The 22,556-nt window shown below is 43.7% G+C and overlaps 2 protein-coding genes across 8 annotated transcripts in view; one reads left to right on the forward strand and one right to left on the reverse strand.

The window, feature by feature from the left end:
* The first annotated feature begins 1,796 nt into the window (after window positions 1-1,796).
* SLC24A1 (solute carrier family 24 member 1) lies at window positions 1,797-15,896 on the forward strand. The gene is made up of 9 exons (XM_077785948.1): window positions 1,797-2,717; window positions 4,059-4,118; window positions 4,588-4,696; window positions 10,909-11,016; window positions 12,638-12,723; window positions 13,340-13,540; window positions 13,910-13,999; window positions 14,844-15,010; window positions 15,647-15,896. The coding sequence occupies exons 1-9, from the start codon at window positions 1,797-1,799 to the stop codon at window positions 15,894-15,896; spliced, it is 1,992 nt and encodes a 663-aa protein (XP_077642074.1).
* An 844-nt stretch (window positions 15,897-16,740) lies between these two features.
* DENND4A (DENN domain containing 4A) overlaps window positions 16,741-22,556 on the reverse strand; it is a 49,508-nt gene continuing 43,692 nt past the window's right edge. For 5 of the 7 annotated variants that reach the window (XM_021552628.3, XM_077785943.1, XM_077785945.1 and 2 more), the window contains 4 exons: window positions 22,391-22,417; window positions 21,754-21,916; window positions 20,781-20,845; window positions 16,741-20,552 (listed from right to left, as the gene is read on the reverse strand). In XM_021552628.3, coding sequence (XP_021408303.1) covers window positions 20,416-20,552; window positions 20,781-20,845; window positions 21,754-21,916; window positions 22,391-22,417 — 392 coding nt within the window. In that variant the 3' untranslated portion in view covers window positions 16,741-20,415. The remainder of the gene's footprint in view (window positions 20,553-20,780; window positions 20,846-21,753; window positions 21,917-22,390; window positions 22,418-22,556) is intronic. The other 2 variants (XM_031505712.2, XM_077785947.1) reach the window with 1 other exon arrangement.

The following is a 22,556-nucleotide window of genomic DNA, read 5'->3' on the forward strand; positions in this document are numbered from 1 at the left end:
CCCGCTCTTGTTTTAGGACTCTGCCAGCAGAGGAGACATCTGGAAAATGGGATCATTTTCCCCTGCCTCTCTCTGCAACAGCATCTCCCATCTGGCTGTTAACTACCAAAGAAGCTTCCAGCAGTACACCTAGCCCCTGGAACTCCCCTTCCTCCTGGACAGACCTTTGGAAGGTAGGCTGGGGAGAGTTGTTTTATTGCTTGGATTTCGTGTTACTGAGACAGGAGGTGAGAAAAGGAGTTTATCAGGAACTGATCTAAACTAAGACTAGAGACACAATTCTTCTGCATTCTTCTGCATTCTTCTGGTCAGGAGTTGTGAAAGGCTGCAGAGCTCTTAGAACTGATCCTGGCTTTGGATTTCTTTCTGCTCACAAAATGTCTTTTAAGAAGCTCAATTTGGAGACCTGTCTTTATTAGGGAAAGTTATTTTATTTTAATATGCAATTTGTTATACCTTTTGTGATGTTCTGTCACATATATGTTTCTTTTCTTTTTATGTATGAAAAGCAAAGCTTGTGTCATCTGTTTATCTAGGTGCTCCCATGACCCTCTCTTACTGTTGCCTTAGTGATCCTCCCAACTATTTAAATTAACATTGCCTGTTTTGCAAGAAATTTAGGCTGATACCTTCCCTGGGTGTTATGCAAGAGTGTAAATGTGTGATAACTTGCATGAAGAGCTTATCTGAGAATGGCCTAGAAAACTATGATTCACAGCTAAAGAATAATGTAACATGCCCACTCTGGAAAAAAAAAAAAATCCATCGAGTGTCATTCTCAGGTAAAACATTCAAGCAGTGCTGAAGAGTGAATTCTGTCCAGTCCCAAAACACTGTCCCCATGCTGTCACAGCTGCAGGCACTGTCACTCTGGCATTTACAATTTCTCTCCCTTTCTAAATGCTGTTCACATAATTATGCAAGATATGCTAATTACCCCCTAATAAAAGGTATGATTACAATTCCACTTTGCCAGTTCTGATTTCTACAGAAAGCCCTGAAAAGATGTAGTCATAGAAACAAATGGCTGCTCAGCACCCACAATTTTACTAGAACCATGGTCTTCTCACCCTCTGCTCAAACTGAAGGAAAAACCTCACCCTTCCTTGGATGGTTTCCTGGGAAGTGAAAGGCTGGAGAGCCATGGAGAAGCATCGCATCTAAACCAGTTTCCATCCTCCTGGGGTTATTTTGGTGAATAACTGGTTTAGCAGGGAGGTTTGAACAGCTTGGTCTTGTCTACAGAGCATCATTTTTAGCAATTTAAAGTTGGTTCCTTGACAGAAGCCATATCTACTCTTTCTGCACAACACTGACCCAGTTGATAATATTACAGAATAATAACTGGACTCTGATCAATGAAGTCCTTAACAGCTCCTGGATATGGGCATTTGGTGGAACCAGAATTCAGCTTGGATTGGACAACTCCATTCTCTTAAACCAAATCTTTGATTATTAATCAGCGTAGCCTACAGTCACACTAAAAATAGACTGAAACCTGGATCTAGATATCTCTTTACTCATTTAAGTCCATTTGTTTTTATTGAAAAATAGACAAGCAATCAGTGAAGTGTTGCTGCCCAAATGGTGGAAAGTTGCAGTACTTTGTTTTTCACACCAGATTTTCTTTTGCAGGATTCCCCATTTTGTGCTGTGCAGTTCCACTCCTGATGCTCCAGATCAGCTATTAATTGTGCTGTGTAGTTCCACTCCTGATGGTCCAGATAGCAAACTGCTGACCAAGTGAAGTCTTCAGTGTCTTCTGGACACAGCTCTGAGTTTTGAACCTTTAGGAAATGCATTTACCACGGAGGAGATGGCTACGGAGGAACCGAATCCTCTTCTTGCTTGCCATAGTGTTGGTCTTCTCTGTCTGTCAGCTCCAGTTCAGCCCCTCTGCCCTTCCAGCATCACACAGAGCCCCCCAACCCACGGACCCTGTCAAAGTGACCTCCAGGGACCTCCCCAGCAACAAGACTGCTGTAAGAGGCAATGCCACAGCACCCAAAATAAGGCACTGCATCTATGTGGATCCTGAGCCAGCCGTGCCCGTCACCACATCAGTGGGGACAACACCACAGCAAGAAAATGCCAGTGAAAGCTCCCCAGATGAAAAACCACCCTATGAGTCCAAAGGAGAATATCCCCAGGACCTGTTCAGTGTGGAAGAACGCAGGCAAGGGTGGGTTGTCCTTCACATCTTTGGCATGATGTATGTGTTTGTGGCCTTGGCCATAGTGTGTGATGAGTATTTTGTGCCTGCTTTGGGAGTGATCACTGAGAAGTTGGAGATCTCTGAAGATGTGGCTGGAGCCACCTTCATGGCAGCAGGTGGATCAGCACCAGAACTCTTCACATCCCTCATAGGCGTCTTCATCTCACACAGCAATGTTGGCATCGGTACCATTGTGGGCTCAGCAGTGTTTAATATCCTCTTTGTCATTGGCACCTGTGCCCTCTTCTCGAGGCAGATACTCCACCTGACATGGTGGCCCTTATTTAGAGACATCACATTCTACATTGTAGACTTACTGATGCTCATCCTGTTTTTCCTAGACAGTGTCATTGATTGGTGGGAAAGCCTCCTTTTACTGACTGCCTATGCCACATACGTGTTCACCATGAAACAGAATGTGTTCCTGGAGCAATGGGTGAAGCAGGAGCTGAAAAAGAAGCTAAATGCTGTGCAGGCAGCACCAGCAGAGCATATACAGAAGGTTGGTGTCCTTAGAGTTCAGAGAGCAAGTTGGAAATAACTAGTGTAAACCACAAAGAAAAACTGCATCTCCTTCACAAAGCACATATTTGAACCTCAGAGTACAGGTACTAGTAAAATTTATAGTTTTAAAATGGGGAAAATGCAAACTAGAGAGATTCTAAGAAACTGGAGAACATCACTAAAAGGGAGTTCTACCTTTGCAATTACTAAATATCTCTTAGCTACTTTCAAAGATGTGTGGGATTTTGCTTACTTGGTTGTTCAAAAGAAGTTTCAGAAAGAACACTTGCAGGAACACATTCTTGGTCTGGGAATAAGATTGGACAATTCTGGTAAATGGGAGAGAAGGCTTCTGTCCCAGCCTCTTGCAACTGAGAGATGTTGGAGGAAATTCTCTTTTCCCTCTCTGAAGCCAGATGTGTTGCTGGGATGCTGATGGTATCACTCCTTAACCGATCAGCAGCACAGAATGGCATCTGGCAGCTTTAGCAACCACTGCCTGCTCTCCTGGGCAACATTTGGCACCAGAGTGAAGTGCCCAAACCCAGTTCCGTGCCAGCAGATTTCAAACTGTCCCCTGGCACTGCATGCTCTGCTAGTCAGATGTGTCCCTGGCCCTCAAACATGCTTTGCCTTCTGATCCTGATACTCCACATCATTTAAGGAAAGGAAGGAAGCAGATAAAGAGAGTGAGGATAGCTGAAGTGGTGCAGAAATTGAGAAACTGCTTCTCTTTCCTACTGCTGGTTTGTTCTGCCAGTGCTCACAGCTGGGAGTCCTGAAAGCTCCTGGGTTACATTCCAGTGGGATACACATGTAAGAAACTGCAGTGACACACACACATCACTGTGGACATCACCAAGCATCACAAATTAGATCCAGCCCTGCATTTGAAGTTTACAGAGAACTCTCACTAATGTTTAGTAGTGTAACAGAGAGCTGCTGAACCTATCCCTTGGGAGAAATTAATCACAGAAATGATAAATGATGGAAAGTAATGCTAATCACTGTTAAAAACTCCCTCTTTGAACCTTCACTTTGCTGGAAAATGAGTAAGGATACAGATGTTTGGGGATGAAGTCTGGGTCTGTCTGTAGCTACAGGAATCAGTTGTGAGTCTGCCCCCAGGTGCCTGCATCCTTACTGGGAGGCTTTAGGTAGAATCTTGCTTTTCTCAGAAGCCAGTAGTTTTAAGGAGGCTCATGGCTTTGGCTCTTTCAGTAGCGTCCATGGACATTTGTGTCAGTTGTGCCACTTCCACACAGGCAGCAGCCTGAAGGATCATTAGATCCTGAAGCAGCAGAGGTGATTGGTTATTTCTGTTCTTCATTGTTTGCAGACAAGCAGGGCAGCTGTAGATGATGGAACAATGAAGCCACCAGATGTGAGGAAGCTGCAGGTAGGTCTAAGCAACTTTACAGGGATCTGAAGTCATGGTATTTTGAATCTCTCCCCATATCAGGCCATAAATAAAAGTGTCAATTCCTGTGTCAAGAAACTGCCCCAAAGCCTGTATCATATCAGGCACAATTGCTTAAGAGGACACCAGTCTGAGTCCTGTTCTTTAAGGAATTTTTATAAAATTTAAGAGGCAGCTCAGGCTTCCCAGGTAGATTTAATTAGAAGAGTGGTGCTCATTCTCTGCTCTAAAACAGTCATATAGAAATTTAGAAAGTGACTCTTCTTATCTGGTCTCGTGGCTAAATTTCTTCCTGGGCTGTCATAGTAGAGGGTGGCGGGGTCTGTCCTTTCCCATAGCAAACACTGAACACTGTTGCTGTTGAATTGCTGCCCCATGGCCTGGAGAGGCCTTGTCTGATGCAGAGAACAAAGAAGCTGGAACTGACTGGCTCTGTGCCTCCCCACAGCCTGGGCCAGGCCTGCAGCGGGGCAGCAGCTCGGCCTCCCTGCACAACTCCCAGATGCGCGGCACCATCGTCCAGCTCATGATCCACACCCTGGACCCCCTGGCAGAAGGTGAGTGGATGCTCCACACCAGAGGGCCTTGGGTTCACAGCCCTGAGGGGTTCCACTGGGAAGACAATCAGTATTTTGGGGTCAGCAACTCACCCTTAGGGTGCAGCTGAGTATCGCAGATGGTGTCAGGTGTGGGGAGCTCTGTGACAGTGGGATGTGCCCCTTCTAATTGTGTCTGGCAAGGACAAACACCTCATGTTTTGGTCCTGCCAATCTACTTTTCCTGTGTCAAACTGGTTACTGCTGTGGTGGCAGCTGCTGCTGATGGGGTCCCTGGAAGTGGTGACATCCCTGCTGTCTCTCTGACTTCAAGGGCAGCAAACCTGAGTTACAGGCTTCCTCTCTCATGTAGCACATCCCATCTTCCTCTTCTTAGCTCAGACCTCATCCAAGCCCTGAAACAGCAGCACAAAAAGAGGTTAAAACCCTTGAAGAACTCTCTTTTTGACAGTGGTTAAAATCCCAGCTGAGATTCTAATCATGATGGTGAGGCCAATTCTGTGTGATTCAGGCTGACACCTCTAAAAGCCCACCTATCATCATTGCCATGACAAAGTGTGCCCACAGCCCTGGCTGCTCCCCAGGGCCAGGGAATGACCAGCTCAGGTCCAAGACCTCTTTTAAACTGCCCAGGGTGCAGAGAAGACTCATCTCCAGTCAGACCAGGGTCTTTGTACACAACCTTTTAATGTGTTGCTTTATATTAACATTAATCCAATCACACTGTGGAGGTTTATTTTCAAATAAATAGTGAAGCACATTAACAAAAAACATCTTTAAGATTTTCTTTCCTAGCTCAGAATATGCCCCACCCCTCCACTGCCCTACTTGTTCTAAAGAGATTATCTGCTGCCCATTCAAAGAGAGATTGAAGCTAAGCAGATCAACACTTCTTGTGTCCCTCACAGAGGTTACAAAGAGGACTCTCCAGATCAGAATCCTAGATGCACAAACTGATCGAGGGAACAAAGGAGGCTGGAGGAGGACAGCAAAGGCAGATCAGTGTCTGCTTTGACAGATTCCAGTGCAGGCACCCAATGTGTTGTCAACAGTAGCCTAACAAGAGCCAGACTCATCAGGGTTTGTTTCTTGCCTCTTGTGCCTCCAAAAGACTGTATCAGCAGCACCAGGATAGACCCAAAACCTGTCCCATTGCCTTGAGCATCAGAAAGTGCCAGAATTGAGGGGCTGCTGCCACTCAGAGACCTCCCAGCATCTTCCCACACCTCTAAATGTCTCTGTGCAGTATTGCCATCCCCAGGCCACCATAAGTTTGGCTTTCTGATCCAGGTTGGTGCCCTTGTGAAACTCTGGGACTCCTCAGCAGGAGAGTTGTGTGGGGCTGAGGTTGGCAGCTAAGGCCAAGAAGAACCCTGCCAGTTCAGCCCAGAATAGGCTGCTGGGAGATTTCCACTGTCCTTGCTGAAGAGGCTGCTGTTCCCAGGCCTTGTGAATATAGAATAAACAGGACCGGGGACCAGATTGGATCTTCTCTCAAAGAGAACTTCCCTACTCAATACATAGAATCACAGAATCATTTTGGTTGAAAAAGACCTTTAAGATCATCAAATCCGACTGTTCCCCCAGCACTGCAAGGCACAGCCTTTAAATCCCTCCGGGGATGGTGACTCCCTGTGCCAGGGCTTGAGAACCCTTTGGGAGCAGAAATTTTCCCTGATATCCAGCACCCGGCGGCCCGGCAGGGTGTGAGTTCCCGTGTGTGTGTGCGGCAGCCACTAGATGGGAGTGTGACCGTGTGTATGTGCGCCTGCTACCGCAGGGACCGTGCGGGGATGGGCTGCAGCAGCCTCTCCAGGAGGGTTTTATATCCCAGAGCCTTTAATAACGCCACTGAGTTAATGGCAAAACCTCTGCCCCAGGTACCTGCCTGCTCCACTCAAGGCTGTGAGAAATGAGGCACCGCCTTATAAAATATAACAATGAAATTACTGATACTACAACAGCTCAGCACGTAAAAATCAAGGAGCCAATGTGCCAAATCCTGTGTGACTTGTAGGAGATACTCCTTAATCTGATAACTTCCTGCTTAAAGAAAAGAGAGTTTGGAGAAAAGGAATTTTTGCGTAACCTGGGAAACCTAAGTGCCTTGAGGAGCTTGGCCAAAGAGATGGAATGACATCCCAAGGAAGGATGTGGAAAAGGATTTGAACCTGCCAAGGCTTATGTAGGGACTTGTGTTCTGATATGATAATAGTTCCTGGTCCTGTGTTAACAGCAGCCCTGTGGGACTCTGGGGACAGCTGTACCTGCTTCCCATGGATCACCAACACCATCCCTCCCTTTGCTGTGTGTGCAGCACTCTATACAGGCACATTTCTGTAATTAGGCTGCCACATAAAAGATGATCCCAAAGCAATTTATCTTTCCTCAAGGGCCCTTGTTCCTTCTTGTCAAGGCCTGTAGCATCAACACTCTTACAGGCTGTGGAAATGAGCACTCGACAGAAGGGAAAGGTTGCCCAGCTGTTCCTCACTGAACCTGCTGCAATCAGGATTCTGTAGGGTTTCCTTCTTTTGGCTGCCCTCGCTTTTTATTTGGGCAGCACAGAAGTGGTTTCAGTGGAGCAAGGTCCAAAACATAGAAAAGCTGCCAGCACTGGGCCTCCAAACCCAACTTTAAGGGGCAGAGGTCTTGGAAATACAGTAGAAGTGTGAAATGCAAAGCTGCAACATCCCTTGTGTGAAACAAAATTTCTCTTTTGAAGAGTGGAATGAGTTCAGAATGTGAGGTTATTTCTTTTTGCATTAGGAAGGTATCATTACGTAAGTCTTTGTCTCAGAGAGACTATGTGTTTACTTTAGAAGTTCTAATATTTACATGGCATCCTGAATTATATTTTTGATAGAACATTTTACCTTCAATGTGCCTTTTTTTAATTAGGAATTTCTAGCAAGTTTGTTCTTTTGTCCTTTTCCCAGTTTCCTGGGAAAGTGAGTAGAAGAAGAGCATGAGATCTTTTCCAGACCATCCCATTAGACACCAGAGGGAACTGTTGGGGAAGTAAAGGGAGCAAAGATTTTGGAAATGCCCAGGAACCCTCTCATTTCTGAACCTCTAGCCTTACCGCCAGACTCTTTAAACTCTAGTCACACAGGGAACAAAACAGAAGCTTACATTTCTTTTTGAATGAAGCAAAAGGCTCCAGCAGAGAGATTGTCAGAGCTGCCTGCCCTCACTATGCCCCAGTTAACAAGGTAATGATTTTGGAAATTAGACCAGAGCAGTGGGCACTGTTGCAGGCTGGAGAAGGCTGAAGGCAGCTACAGCTTCTCCTTGCTTCATTAGCATTTCAGATCCACAGGGGAAAAAGGAATCACAAGACTATTTTTTAAACTTCCACTTCTATACAACAGAATCTCCAATTCCTTCAGGTTCATGCAAAATTGTAAAGAAAAAATCCTTCCTGCTGATTGTGTTGTCAATCCTGTTAGATTGAATATTAGAGCCAAAGAGTGAATTAAATGTAAGAGTGAAATTCAAGGTAGAAGCTCAGTTGCCACCTGAAGTCCATTCTGGATGCTGTCAATTCATAGAAGAATTCTCCTGGAGAGCATCTCAGGGCCACTGGACATAGACATGTCCTGTGTGATGGGTTCTGAGCTCTGGGGACAGTTGCCAGCAGTGAATGCCCCAGGGGACTGAGAGGGACACTGCCCTGCACAGCTGATCCTGCACAGCCCGGACTGAGCCCATGGACATCCTTCCTCCCCGTGCTGACCTGCAGATCTGGCCAGCTCAGAGCCAGCTCTGCCTCCAGTCTCAGTCCCTCCTGCAGGAACTGTGTGTCAGGGGAATTAACACCCTTTTAAACGAGGCTGATCTCATGAGAGCTGGACAGTGGCTGGGCCTAATCTGTTTATCCTGACAGAGATGCTCCCGGGCTCCACCCAGCACTCCCAGCCTGGGGCCTGGCTCAGGGCAGCAAGCCAGGAGCTTCAATTTCCATAATCTCAGGCTGAGCCTGACCGCTCTGACCCTGCTGACTGGAGCTGTTGCAGCAGCTTCAGGGAAAAGCCAAACAGAAGGATGTATTGCCCAGTGCTTAGAGGAGACTGGGAGCAAAAGGTCACCCCTGGACTGAGGGATGTGCATGAGCACAGGGGGAAGGAAGCCAAAACTTCACATCCCCTGACCTTCAGTATTGACAAGGAGCATGGAAGAGTCAAGCTCTTGAATCTCAGCCAGCCTTTCAAAGGAGAAGAAATGATAATTTAGATTAGAAATTCTTACCTACAAGGTGGCGAGGCCCTGGCACAGGTGCCCAGAGAAGCTGTGACTGCCCCTGGATCCCTGGAAGTGTCCAAGGCCAGGATGGATGGAGCCTGGATCACCCTGGGATAGTGGAAGGTGTCCCTGCTCATGGCAGGGACGTGGGACTGGATGGGTTTTAAGGCCCCTTCCAACCCAAACCATTCTGGTACTCCACGATAGTTTCATCTCAGCCAACCATCCCAGTGCTCAATGGAAATCCCAGCTGGTGAAAAATGTTTCTGTTGGACAGTAGCAGGAATCTCACCAGAGTAGGACTCATCCCCTGAGGTCTTCCTGTCTGAGTTGGGCCCAGTTATTGGATATATACATACAGCAGAATGTACTGATTTTCACAAGGTTCAGCTCAGAACAATAGTTCTGCCCACATGGCTGGACATGCTATTTCTATTATCTCAATGTCACTGTGATTAATAAAATGGCAGGGCCCTACCCTTGAGGCAATATGACAACTGCACCTTCTGGGTGCATAGTCAACAACACAGTAGATAAAATCAATGTGATAAAACTTTCAGAGAAAATTATTTTACAGCCCTGCACACAAGCCAAACACAGCATTGGCCAATTCTTGTGGCTACTGCCCATGTGCAAACCAGTGACCCCCAGTCATTTGGTGTACAGCTCAACACAGGACATAGATTAGAGCAAAATGGGGCTTTTCTTTGAGCCCATTCTCATTCACTTTCATTCAGAGTCAGCAGTCAGATATTTGAGCAAAAAACAACTACAGAGACACACAATTCCACAGTAAACTGTAAAACAGTAAAAAAAGCAGCCCAACTAAGTAAGGCAGAGCTTGGTTCACAGTGGAAGAAGCTCTCAGCTGTCCCAGAAGTAGAGCACCAAACCTGTGCTGGTGAAGAACATCTCTCAGACAGCCTGAACGATGCTGAACCTGGATACCAGGAATTCAGATCAGCTCCAGCAGGAGATACTTGTGTCTACTTAGAAAAATCAATAATTTTCCAGGGAACTGGAAGATAAAAGGTGTTTATTTTCCATTCCCATTAGTTCCCCAGGCTGCAAGCAGCACCCTAAAGCCTCTTCAACAGCCACATGGCAGGGGGAAGGTGTCATTTTTAGTTTGCTCATAATCTAGCCTAGGAAAAAAAATCAATAGTCCATTGGGAACAAGATGATATTGCACCAAAACTCCTCGTCTGTTCTTTCTGCATTTTCTTCCTATAAAGTACAGATATGCTTTGTATTACTGACCTGGAAAGGATTTCTCATTCCTCTTGATGCCTTGAGAGGCTAGCTAAAACAGAGGCTAGGCAGTGTTACAGGAATAAAGTAGGTATCATTAAAAATGCCTTCAAAGGATACACCTTGGGCAGTGCAAGCTCCCGGCCATGGCTACACCCAAGATGGACGCAGGTCACACATTTTCACACTTTTATAACTTTTGGTCCATTTCCATAGTGGGGTTAATTGTCCAATTACAGCTTCAGGTTATGCAGTCCCATCCTCCCAAATTGCTCTCCTCAGTTTGCTGTTTGTATCCTTTGGGCCTGAAGCCTCAATGCTGTCCTTAGTTCTGGGGCTGGAAAAGGATTGTTTTGTCTGACTGAACTGTGGAGAGAACTTGATAACACTCTATTAAGTTCAGAGTTATGTACTAATGCAGTACCAAATCTAGAAAATATAAAAGTTAAAATTTTAAGCATCGCTCTAGGGTGTCTTTAAATAGTTCCATGACAAATTGCTGGTGTAATTGCTGTAGCACTAAGCAGTTAAATACAAAGCTATGACCACCTAGCAGCAGCCAAAACCTGAGGTCACAGCTAGAACCAACCCTGGGGCAGCACTGGCTGCAGCACCTGCAGGAGGAAGGAGGCAAGAGCATGTGTATGTTGAGGGAGGCAGGTCCAGGGGGACTTTGCAGTGATAGCCCCTGATGATCGTGTCCTTCTCACCCACAGCAAAATTGAAAGACAGGGTTGACATCCTAAGCAATGTGGCCAAGGTCAAGGCTGAGACCCTGGAAGGACAAGGCTCCCAGCCAGGTGAGTGCAGGAAGAGCCAGCGCTGTTTGCCTTGCTTTGCACTGCAAGCCCTCACCTTCCCAGCACACAAAGCCCAAGGGCAGGCATGGAAACCCTGGGGTCTAACACAAATTTTTGTGCTGTTACTGGGCACAGATGGCTGCTGTAACAATGCAGCAGGCATCGATTGATGCACATGGGCAGGAGCAGCCATCCCCAGAGGAGCTGGTAGTGAGGCAGGGCAGGGAGAGCTGCAAGGATGGACTGGAAATGTCCATAGAAAAGTGCAGGAGGGAAATCAGGGCACTGCAGACAGCACTGGGTGCTGCTGGCCTTTGGTAGACCCTGCAAATAAGGTGTTTGTTAAAACAAAGTACCTTCACACACTTGCAGAAGGGCACAGAAGGTTCCTCCAGAAGGATTAATCTACACTGTATCTGTATCAATTCCAAGGACCTGTGCACCCTTCCTGTAATAGAATCACAGAATCATATAATGGTTTGGGTTGGAAGGAACCTTAGAGACCATCCCATTCCACCCCCTGCCATGGGCAGGGATACCTTCTACCATCCCAGGTGCTCCAAGCCCTGTCCAACCTGGCCTCGGACACTTCCAGGGATCCAGGGGCAGCCACAGCTTGTCTGGGCAACCTGTGCTGGGACCTCACCACTCTCACATGGAAGCATTTCTAATCTAACATTTAACCTAGATCTGCCCTCTGTCAGTCACTCCTGACACAAAGGCTGCCTTGGAGCCAGAGCTGACCTGTGCTACAACACAGATTTGTGTTGCCAGCAAGGCTGAAGATGTTGAACACCAAGAAACTTTGGTGTGGAAGGTCCCAGCTGCACATGACCCAGGCACCTGAGCACCTTCCAATTCTGGGCTTCATGGAGGTGAACGAGCCCAAATTCAAGAAAAACACTGTTTAAACCCCAAGTAAATTCTTGGTGCATGCTATAAATACCACACTGACTTCAATCCCTCATCCCTGCTCTGTTATCCATATTTCTGCTCTGTTCCCACAGAGGTTTCTGTGTTCCTCTTGGCTATGCAGGTTAATGCAGAAACAGCAGGACATTGCAGTTACTTCCTTGTATGTGTCAGCACTTTTCTATTTGCTTTTGAATACCCACCAAAGGACCAGGGATTAAAGTCTGGCAGCACATCCTGGTCATTTCTCAGAAGCCTTGAAGAGTATCAGGTCCCTGGAGAATGCTGTGATCTATGAAGGGAGGGGGGAAGCTGGCGGGGGGAACCTGAGAAGCAAAGCTTTACATCTTTTCTGGGTTTTAAGGTTGGTTTTAATATAATCGTCAGAATCCAGAAAGAAACCAAGAAATTCTCATCAGCTGTAGATGAGGTAATTAGCATTTCCCTGCCCCTTACAGCAGTTCTGCATGGAAGGTCAGAGGGGCACCAAGGTCTCACTCTATTCCAGGTAGGCCAAATTCTGCCCAGATCTGCCAAACACAATCACAGCAGTCAAGGAGGACACAATAAACCAAAGCAATCTGAGGGTACTTAACCTGCAATACCATCAGTGTGGTGGGGAGCTCAAAGCTCTGGTCACAGGGAAGGTGATGCCCTGATATGGTGGCCACCCATCCAGGATGACTGAAACCAGCATTCCTTCTTATTGCTTTTGCAGAAGAGGGAAAGAAAGCACCAAGCAGCGTCCAGGTAATTCCTGCCAGTGACTCTGAGCCCAGCAAAGGTACACAGAAGGCAGATGTGCCACAGGATGGACAGGTATCAAAACCAGGAGCACAGGCACTAAGTGCCCACCCAGGCTGACCTTTACGTGTACTTTCCTTCTTCCCTCTCCAGAGCTGTTGGGACAGGACCCAACCCATGCTCACATCTATAAATAGGCTCTCTGTGTAGTAATTTAAGATGCTGGATGAAACACTTTGGCTTACAAACACAAATTGGGTCCAAATTACGACACCAAGTGTTACTGGATAGTATTGTCCCCTCAAGTGACTCTTCTGAGGTCAGAGGGTACTCCAGGGTAAGAGGAGAGAAGAGCACCTGCCTGTCCTGTGCTCACCAGCAGACTGTTATGTTTTGCTCCCCAAATCCCTTTTGGGTGATGTTATTTGGCAGTTCCAATGAAAAAAAAAGGTTTTTTCAAGGACATGAAATATTTGTGTCTAAAAGGTGGTTCTAGTTAATGGATGTCAATTAGTTAACAATACACATGTACAGGGTTGGGGTGTGCCTGGGTCCTGTCCCACAAGAGCTGTGGCTGCCCTCAGCAGGTTACAAATGTGAGCTCTGCTCAGGTGAGGCCACAGTGAGTAACTGCAGCTCCTTGTTATTGTGGAAATATATTGGCTTTTTGATTTTTTATTCTGAGGTACAGCCCCTGTCAAGCAGTGACACCTCAGATGACAGCAGCTCTGAGAGCCAGGACGACAGTGATGGTGACAGCACAGAGGGTGATGAGAATGATGAGCCCTTATCTCTGGAATGGCCAGAATCAAGAACAAAACAAGCAATTTACCTTTTCCTCTTTCCCATTGTCTTTCCTCTCTGGAGCACTCTGCCTGATGTCAGAAACTCGGTAAGAATCCACCTTCCTTCTGCTCCTGGAGTCATTAACTGAGCTATGGATTTCCTCTGGGCCAGAGTCCCTGGGTCCATTTTTCCATGTCTGGAGTCTGCATAGTTTGAAGGGCTGTTACTGCTGCAGGGAGTGGGACAGGAGCCCCAGCTGCAGTGTAATGCCATTCCAGAGACTTAATTTAATAAACCACAAATTCTAGCAACTACAGGTCACCCAATCAAGCTGAAAAACAGCAAACAGAGACCAGGGTCCAAGTTAAAGCAATCAATTACAGTGAAGTGTTTCAGGTGAATAGTTTTCAATGGGGACTATTAACTTCCCTGAAACTTCTCTTTTTTTTTTCCTTTTCAAACTTGATTTCAACAGGAATCAAAAAAATTCTTTGTCATCACATTTTTTGGATCCATCCTCTGGATTGCTGCATTCTCTTATCTCATGGTGTGGTGGGCTCACCAGGTGAGAGGCTTTGTTCTTTCTGCATATCCCCATTTCAGAACAAGTAGGTGGAGAGGGGTCAGTGTTAGTGTGGCATTTTATCTGATTAATTACAGCTGCAGTCATCCATCACAACAGTAGAAAATTTGTTTTGTTAGAACACAAAAGGGAATTTTTGATTCCCTTTTTTTTTTATTTCACAAAGATTCATTCATTTCTGAGAGCTTCCAAGGGAGTTTGTGCACTAGTGAAAGGAAAAGCACCATCAAGATTCATCTTAATTCTGACTTTTCATTAATGAATGTTTCTGTGCAGAACATAATTATCCATTACCTAATTAAAATTCTAGGAAAATACAAGTTCTGATTCTGGAAGCTGCTAAATGTTCTTCACTCCCCCATCCTAATGTTCACCTCATATTCTGGGAAATAATAATTCCATCTTGTAGGAACAGCCCCCAATCTGTATTGAGTGATATATATATTGCAAATGCACAGTGATCATGCCATAAATCCAAGGATTGTCATCTCTAAAGGCCCTTAGATCTTGCACAGCTGATGTTAAATTTGCAAAGGTAGACAACATCCAGAAGAGGACTGAGGACAGAAAAATTGTGCTGTAGCTAACTTGACCTTGGCTCAGAGCTGGCATCACTGTGGTCAGATTTCTTACACTACAGAGCAAATCCAGAATCAACAGACACAGTAAAATGGAACATTTTAATCCTATAAAGCAGGAAAATGCTGCCACATTTATGGGACTTGGAAGATTTTAACTCAAATATGGCACAAACCCTAACACTGCACAGAGCAATTACACTCCATGTTCCACTGCTAACAGCCCTATCCAACATTGTTTTGATCAGGTTGGTGAAACAATTGGGATATCAGAGGAAATTATGGGGTTGACCATACTGGCAGCAGGCACATCCATCCCTGACCTCATCACCAGTGTCATCGTGGCCCGGAAGGGCTTGGGGGACATGGCTGTGTCCAGCTCCGTGGGCAGCAACATCTTTGACATCACTGTTGGGTGAGTACCAGGGCCAGGCTAAGAGCTGCATTTCTTCTGAAACACAAAGTTACCTGGTTTGAGACCAGACATGCCTCAGTTAATTTCATTTTAGCTGTAGTTAAGAGAAAGGCAGCTGAGCAACCAGTTCCTTTTGAAGAAGCCCAACCCAAATCCAAGGAAAGACAAACTGTTATAACTCAGCCCACTGTCTTCACCCAATTTTGTGAATTGGGTGAACAATGAACACAAAATTACCAATTTTTCAAGACAAAAATGCAAGACATCTTTGGCTAATGTCCGAACTATACAGGCAGGAGCTTTATGTGGTCACTCATTCAGCTCCTGGGGAAGATCAGTATCAGTGTCTGCATCTCCCATCCTAAACCATCAGGGCATTTCTTTATTATAGCTCACCAAGGCACTTAATTCTTAGGTATTATTTTCAAACTATTTTACTCTAGAATTGCATTATGATAGTGCAAGCATTATCCAAATGCAGTTTTGACAGGAAAAACATCCAGTTTAGATTTATTGAGCTGGGCTATATTGAATACAATAATTTTTTCCTGTAACAGTTTGGAAAAATTGCTTAGTTATGATACAGATAACGAACTGCCTTAAAACACTTATTTCATTACTTTCCCTTCCTTGCAGCCTGCCAGTTCCCTGGTTCCTTTTTTCTATCTTCAATGGCCTCAGCCCTGTGGCAGTCAGCAGCAATGGTTTGTTTTGTGCAATTGTTCTCCTTTTCCTCATGCTCCTGTTTGTGATTGTCTCTATTGCTGCCTGTAAATGGAAAATGAACAAATTACTGGGCCTCACCATGTTTGCTCTTTACTTTGTGTTTCTGATCATCAGTGTGATGTTAGAGGACAAGATAATATCCTGCCCAGTATCTGTATGACATGTGGACTCTTCAAGATGTGTGTGAGGATCCAGCAACATCAAAGGGGGTTGAGGTAGCAGTTTTTCTACTGAAAAAAAGCAACCAGAATTGTAACAAACTTACTGAAAATAAGGTATTTTTAACATGCTAAAAAATAAATCAATCTTAACTGGTTTGTCAGCCTCTCCTGTTTTTCTTCAGGATCAGAACAGATACTGAAATTACCAATACTAAACAACACACACTTAGGCACTTGTGGAAAGGCTGATACAATTTAGATGCATCAAATTTTCACTATGGCTAATCCTCTCAAGTTAAAAGAAGCTGATTTTCACCACATAATATTTACTCATTATAGGAAATTTTCAGGAACATGCTCTAAAATTAAGTCAGTGAACTGCCCAAACTCCCTGAAAACAATGAATTTTACTTCAGTGTGAAGACAATCAGACTGATGTGGCTAGGCCATTATGGAACTGCTCTGCTTAAAATCCCCGTGTGGGTGCACAGGCTGCAGCTCAGCAGCAGAGAACTCCCTCAAACTGCACTGAGCTCCTTTCAGATCTGTACCTGATCTTGCAATGCAGTGCCTAAAATTCCTGTGAAGTGCCACGGCTACAGGTGTGAGTCACCTGGGTTTACATCTTGCTGCAACAAGACTGAAAGGCTCAGGGCTTAGAGCAGCACATTGCCTCTAATCAAAACTAAAGGCAGGAATCAAATACAACAAGGAGCCAAATGCTGGGGGTTTGTTTTCATCCTGACACTAATCTCTGACAGTTACAGATTATTTAACCAGCACTAATTCCTCTTGTTAAACACTGACTTCTGCAGAGACAAGATGAAAAAAATGTCACTGACATCACCAAACCTGAGAGGTTTATTGTTAACACCTCGTGGGAGCACACAATGTGGTTAAGAGTTGCAGACATTTCTGTCACTCTAATCAATCTAATAAAATGTTAATTAATATAACCAGAAAGACTTTAAGCTTTTTATTGACTCACTGTAAAACTTTTTTTTTTTTGGATGAGACAAAAAAAAAACCCTTAACATTGTGAACATTGACTTTGCATATTTTAAAGGAACTACAAACCAAAGCAAACATCCAACATACTGGTTTTTGGTAAATAAAATTTAAACATTACATATTTACAAATCTACAACCATTCATTTAAAAAGTGCTGCTTGCAGACTAACAAAGTACCATTTTTAAATCCTAGTGAGATAATATCCAGAAATACCCCTCTCTGTTATTACTATTTGCATCTCCCATTTGTTACACCAAGATTTTACATGCAGGAATTTTCCCTTCCTTGGGATACAAATAATTTAATTTGCCAGTGGAAGTCAAATTCATCAGTCTGTAACTGTACCAACAGCAAGCCTTCTCAAATGGGACACAGCAGTGTCAGAGAAACAGCATAATTTCTATTCACATTTCAGTACTTAATCTCCAATAATTATTCCAGTGGAACCATAAGTAAAGCAAAATATATATTGCACTGCAAATGTAAAACCTTTGTTTCAGGTTTTGGACATAAGCCTTATTTAGTACACAAAAGGAGAAAATTCAGTTCATACAAAATTTTAAATTGAAAATATGTCTCAAATATTTCATTTATTCATCTTTGTGGTATTGGAAAATATAGTCAAATTGCTTTTCTAATAAAGGAAAGTAAGATTTGAAAACTGTTTCAACACTAAACTGTATGATGTTCTAAAAATTATCGACCTCAAGATATGTTTGGAACATTGTGAATTGAATGAGGAAAATTTCCCACTTACAGTATGTTGTTATTTCGACTATTTTTATATATTTCTACAGTGGACTGACTTGCAACACACTTTATAAAACAATTCATTAAGTATAATGATTTCACTTGATGAGCTACTACATGATAGCATAATTTAAAAGCACACCCAAATTAACATTGGCAATGCTTCAGGAGAGCCACGCCGGGATGTGGAACAGAGGGATTGTGTGAAGGCTGCACGGACAGCCCTGCTCCCAGGGCAGTATCCACTCCCTGACAGTGCTGGGGGATGTTGGAAAGAATAAAACTGCTTGGGTTTCTAAGTCTGAAGGCAGCTGGAAGTCCTTACAAGGAAGCTGGGACCAGGATGGAGGAAGGGCCACATGTGACAGTGCTGCCCTCACACCTGCGCCGTGTCCTGGGGATGGGGACCGGGCTCGGCTCTTCGGCCACCCCACAGTGGGAGTGGGAAGCTGGGTCATAGCTCAGCCCCTCTAACACCCCACAGCAGCTCTGGAAAAAGCACTTGCTCTCTCTCCTTTCATGGCCTGAAGGTCCTATAGAACAGTGGCTGCCCCAGTGGAAATGGGAGACAGAACTGCAGGGAGCTGGGAACACGACCTTCCCCACGGCACACCCAGCTATGAGCTTCAGTACAGCAACTACTGGAGGCAAGATTTCCATGGTAATGCAGCATTCCCACTGTACAGAGCAGAGCAGCCATGCACACTAAGGGGTACTTACAGGGAATGTGTTCAAAAATAGCCTGTTTATTTCACAATAGTTCAGAGGAGTGAAGAGAGTATCTCTACCATGTATCTCGGTGATAAAAGGAGCTTCATTTCATGCACAAGGAGACTGTACAAGCGTGGCAGTAAAAAGAGCATCACGAATTGTTAAAATAAATTAAATATGAAAGATGTTGCGAGTGTAGCATTGCTAGCTCCACCTCAGGTGGGGGGGGGATATGTTCAAAAAGGTCAGCTACATAATTAGCAGCACGTTAGAGAAGAGGCATTACCCAATGGAAGCTGTATCCAAGACTGCATCCTGCAATTACCATCAGCACATACCTGCAAGCTCTACAGGTTTTAAATCCTTTCTTCTTGGGGCAGCTTCTTCTTACAACTTTACAGAGGTCTGGGAGGAGGTTACAGAGCTTCATAGCAGCATTACTTTTCATTTAAGCCTCCAAGGCTCGTTCTATTTCACTTAATAAAGTAAATGTGAGCTTTAAAGTTTATCACCTTTCTGCCTAAGTATTGCTGTTTTATTATACTTGCAAACTAAAGATGCTTTTAAAAACACCTACTGGTAGGCAGACTGCAAATTAAAATCTAATAGTTGAATATTTGGAAGTATTATAACAGCAACAACTAAAATTAGGAGCGGAAAATCATTAAGATTACTTAAAATAAAGCTATTTGTTAAAGCATGATTTAAATTTGTTTAGGGTGTTTTATACAGTTCCATGGCTGCTTTCCCACCTCCATGAAAGACTTCTGGTATTTTCCCTGTAGCCTACCTTCTGGTGAGGAGTTGCTATGTGACTGAGAGCACAGAACATTTTTCAAATGTCTAGAACAAGAAAACATGAGGCAAAAGCCATGACTCCACCACAAGGACTGATATAGCAGTTTTCTTCAGAGAAAACAAAAAGTTGTTTTGCCTGTGAAACAGAGACAGAACATTCCAAGTATGTTTAACTAAGCACAATATGCCCAAGTAAGTTACATTCCCTATAATTCCCTGTAGCAAGTTTGCTGGATGCACTTGAGTTAGCAGCTTTGGATGGGCATTATGTGGTGTTGTACTGAGTGTTTCAAACACAACCACCGAGACTCCGAGCGCTGTGTGCTCATGGAGAACTCACTGCAGGCTGGCATTTGCTCTGGGTCACACCTGGAACGAGGCCACCCTAACAAATGCCAACAGCTGAGATGGGCTGATTCCATAACAAAATCCATAGGACTCTTCAATGTGGCTTCCCTTTCCTAGGGAGTGGGGAGGGAAGGGAACACGAGGAGATTTCTACAGAAGTGTTTCACAGAGACATCTGTGTATTCGTTAGAGTTTTACAAAATTTACCATACCTTCCTTCTGATTGCTGTGGTAACATGTTTTCCAAGTGTGCATGAGAGAAATCCTGGATCTCCAGTACTGTCTAGGTGAAGGTTAACATTTTCTATTCTGCTTTAAAAACAAATCACTCTTCAAAAAGTAATTGGACAAGTTACTATAAATAGCAGTGTACTGCAAAAAAAATAAGCACTGTATTGCTTCTGCAGCAAGTCCATTTAAAATTCACTCCAGTAATTTAAAAAAATTAAAAAAATATCAACTTACTATAAACAATTTAAAATATGTATAATACAACTTTGTATGCTCTTCATAACATCATGAATATTCTATGTAAACAATAGATTCTGAAGAATTTCCTTCGCTCACATTAGTTTCAGTGCATTGTTTCTGTCCACCTGTTACTCAATTTTTTTTTAAGGGAGCTGTAACATGTTGTCCCAAGTCAGAACTGATTTTGCTTAGAACCTGACTCTCCACACACCGATTTGCAGAAAGGACAAGGGACAGGGAAATAATATTTGGCCCATTTTGCTCTCTGTCCATCTCCACAACCGCAGCCAGGCCGAATTTCCCGAGGCCTCCTGCCAGTCCATCCCACGCACGTTCCTGAACACTGAAGACTGAGATGTTCCTCGTGACTGAAGTGGTTATTTTACACAGGGATACGTCATAGATATCACCTCTTTAGCCAGGTCCATTTAAAGATATGGTTCTCCAAAAATCTTTCTGCATTCCATCACTCCAGTGCTGGGTGGTCTGTCGCAGTTATGAGTGTTCTTCACTTGATTAGCAGTGAGACGATCATAGGCCATTTTGTACTCTCTGTCAAAAGCATCTGCAGCAAGGGAAAAACAACTTTAGATACCAAGCTCAAAAACACCACCCAAATGCCACAACAGCTGCATTTATCAGCACAAAATATCTGTAAAGTCCTTTTTTTTATCTGGCACTCACCACAGAGTGGCACACATCTAATCTACAGATTATTTTTTTCTGGAAGCTGAACAACTAAGTCTGCATAAATTCATCATCTGTGCTCATTTGAATAGTTGGCAGAACTCACCTATATCAATGTTATCTCTTCCCAGGGCAACAAGTGAAAGAAACAGTATTTCTCTATAAAGGCTCCTGAAATGGTAAAAAACCTCAGTTTATATACTGCACTGATACAGCACAAAACCATCTCTATTAAAAATAGACTGAAGCATTTAAAGACAACTTATTAAAAAGAGGCATTTTGAACATAATTCCTGATTGTGCCTCCAAAATATTGTCATTTCTGAACTCTGGAGAATGCCCTGGATTCCTCACATATGGATGTTATCCATGGTAAGTCCCCCGAAGTTTCACCAAGTACATGCAGAGAGAAACACACACTTGAACACTCAACCAAATTCCACAAAATTTAACCAGGCAAGGAATTTGCTCTTCTGCATTTTCACATTAGCTTGGAAAAGCAGGCAGACAAACAAATAAACACCTTGTCAATGCTCCAGGTGTTGACAAGCCTGTTGTATATTCTAGTATAATCAGTAAATACAGGCAAGAAATGAAAATTCACAGGAATAATGTTCACCAATTCCACTGCTAAGGGAAAAATACCCCTGCCTAAATATGAGACATAATGTCTCTTAGCTCCTTTTCTGTCATCTATCGAAGACTTAAAAATAAATCCCAAATCTCTACCCATACACCCTAGAAATAAGTGTAGGGTTTTTATTTTAAAACGCCTACTAATTTATAAAAACATTCAGTAAAAAAAGTATACATATTTACACAATCCCTAGTTCCCGTTGTTCAGAAGTAAAATGAAATAGCTGTAAAGGGGAGGGGGAAAGAGTAAAAACCAAAAAAAGGAGGAACAACTAAGTTTGTGGAAGTTACCATAAAAAAAATTTACCAGAGTGATAGATTTTAAAACACTGGTGAAAAACATTGCTTTTTTTCTTTAAAAAACACAGTAGAAAAATATAATTCACATTAATAAGCTGATTATTGGCCAACTCTGCTCCAGCTAGGCTTGTTGGTGGTCTTACCTCTGTCTTTTAATATGTGGCCACTTGTTGAGCCTCTCCAGTATCTGACTCATTGGTCCATACACATCATTCATCTTAATGCTTTTCACCATGCTCCTCAAGAGCTCCTGGTTAAAGGAGTCATCATCTTTCTGCAATAACTGGACCATTGGGTACTTCTGGGCTGAAAAACATTAGAAAGGTTGTAAGAATAAACAGATTCTTTGTGTAGCAAGTAGAGTTTTAAAAAAAGGCTACAGAATTTGTGAAAATATCGACATGTATGCAGTGAATAAAACATCAAGCCAAAAAATTATCAATGTAGAACACAAAAAGCACATAAGGAAACTCAACAGATGCAATGGGCCCTGAGCTATTTTCAGGTGTGTGATCCAATACCAGCAACAAAACTGAGTAAGCAAATTCTAAAAATAAGAACATGAGCTAAGTGGATGATCAGCATCAATGAAATGTATTCCCTCTCATTCCTTGCATCCCAGTGAAGAAAAAGCCCCTGGCAATACCAATCAATGATTTGAAACAGAAATGCTGGAAAACTAAAACTTGTTCAAGCAGTTTACTGCTAAGCATAGAACCAACCTCCCTCCCAAAACAAGTCACCCAAACTGAGAACAGCAACACCAAACTTAACACTCACTCTCAAACAAAAGAGTGCGATTTTGACCTGCAAGACAAAAAGCAGTATGATCAAAAATCAATATTGTAGCTCGTGTGAACTATCCACAAAGACATCTTTTCTCAACACACATGCTTCAGTTGCTCAAAATGAAAATTGTTCTTAAAAAGTACCACCAAAATCCACA

The sequence above is a fragment of the Lonchura striata genome, chromosome 11 (assembly GCF_046129695.1).
Source record: "Lonchura striata isolate bLonStr1 chromosome 11, bLonStr1.mat, whole genome shotgun sequence".
Lineage (NCBI taxonomy): Eukaryota > Metazoa > Chordata > Aves > Passeriformes > Estrildidae > Lonchura > Lonchura striata.

Coding starts and splice junctions, on each gene's coding strand:
- SLC24A1 (XM_077785948.1), top strand. CDS start 1,797: ATGCATTTACCACGGAGGAGATGGCTACGGAGGAACCGAATCCTCTTC. Junction 11,017..12,637: donor GTGCAGGAAGAGCCAGCGCT/GTTTGCCTTGCT, acceptor AGGGAAAGAAAG/CACCAAGCAGCGTCCAGGTA. Junction 13,541..13,909: donor TGCCTGATGTCAGAAACTCG/GTAAGAATCCAC, acceptor TGATTTCAACAG/GAATCAAAAAAATTCTTTGT.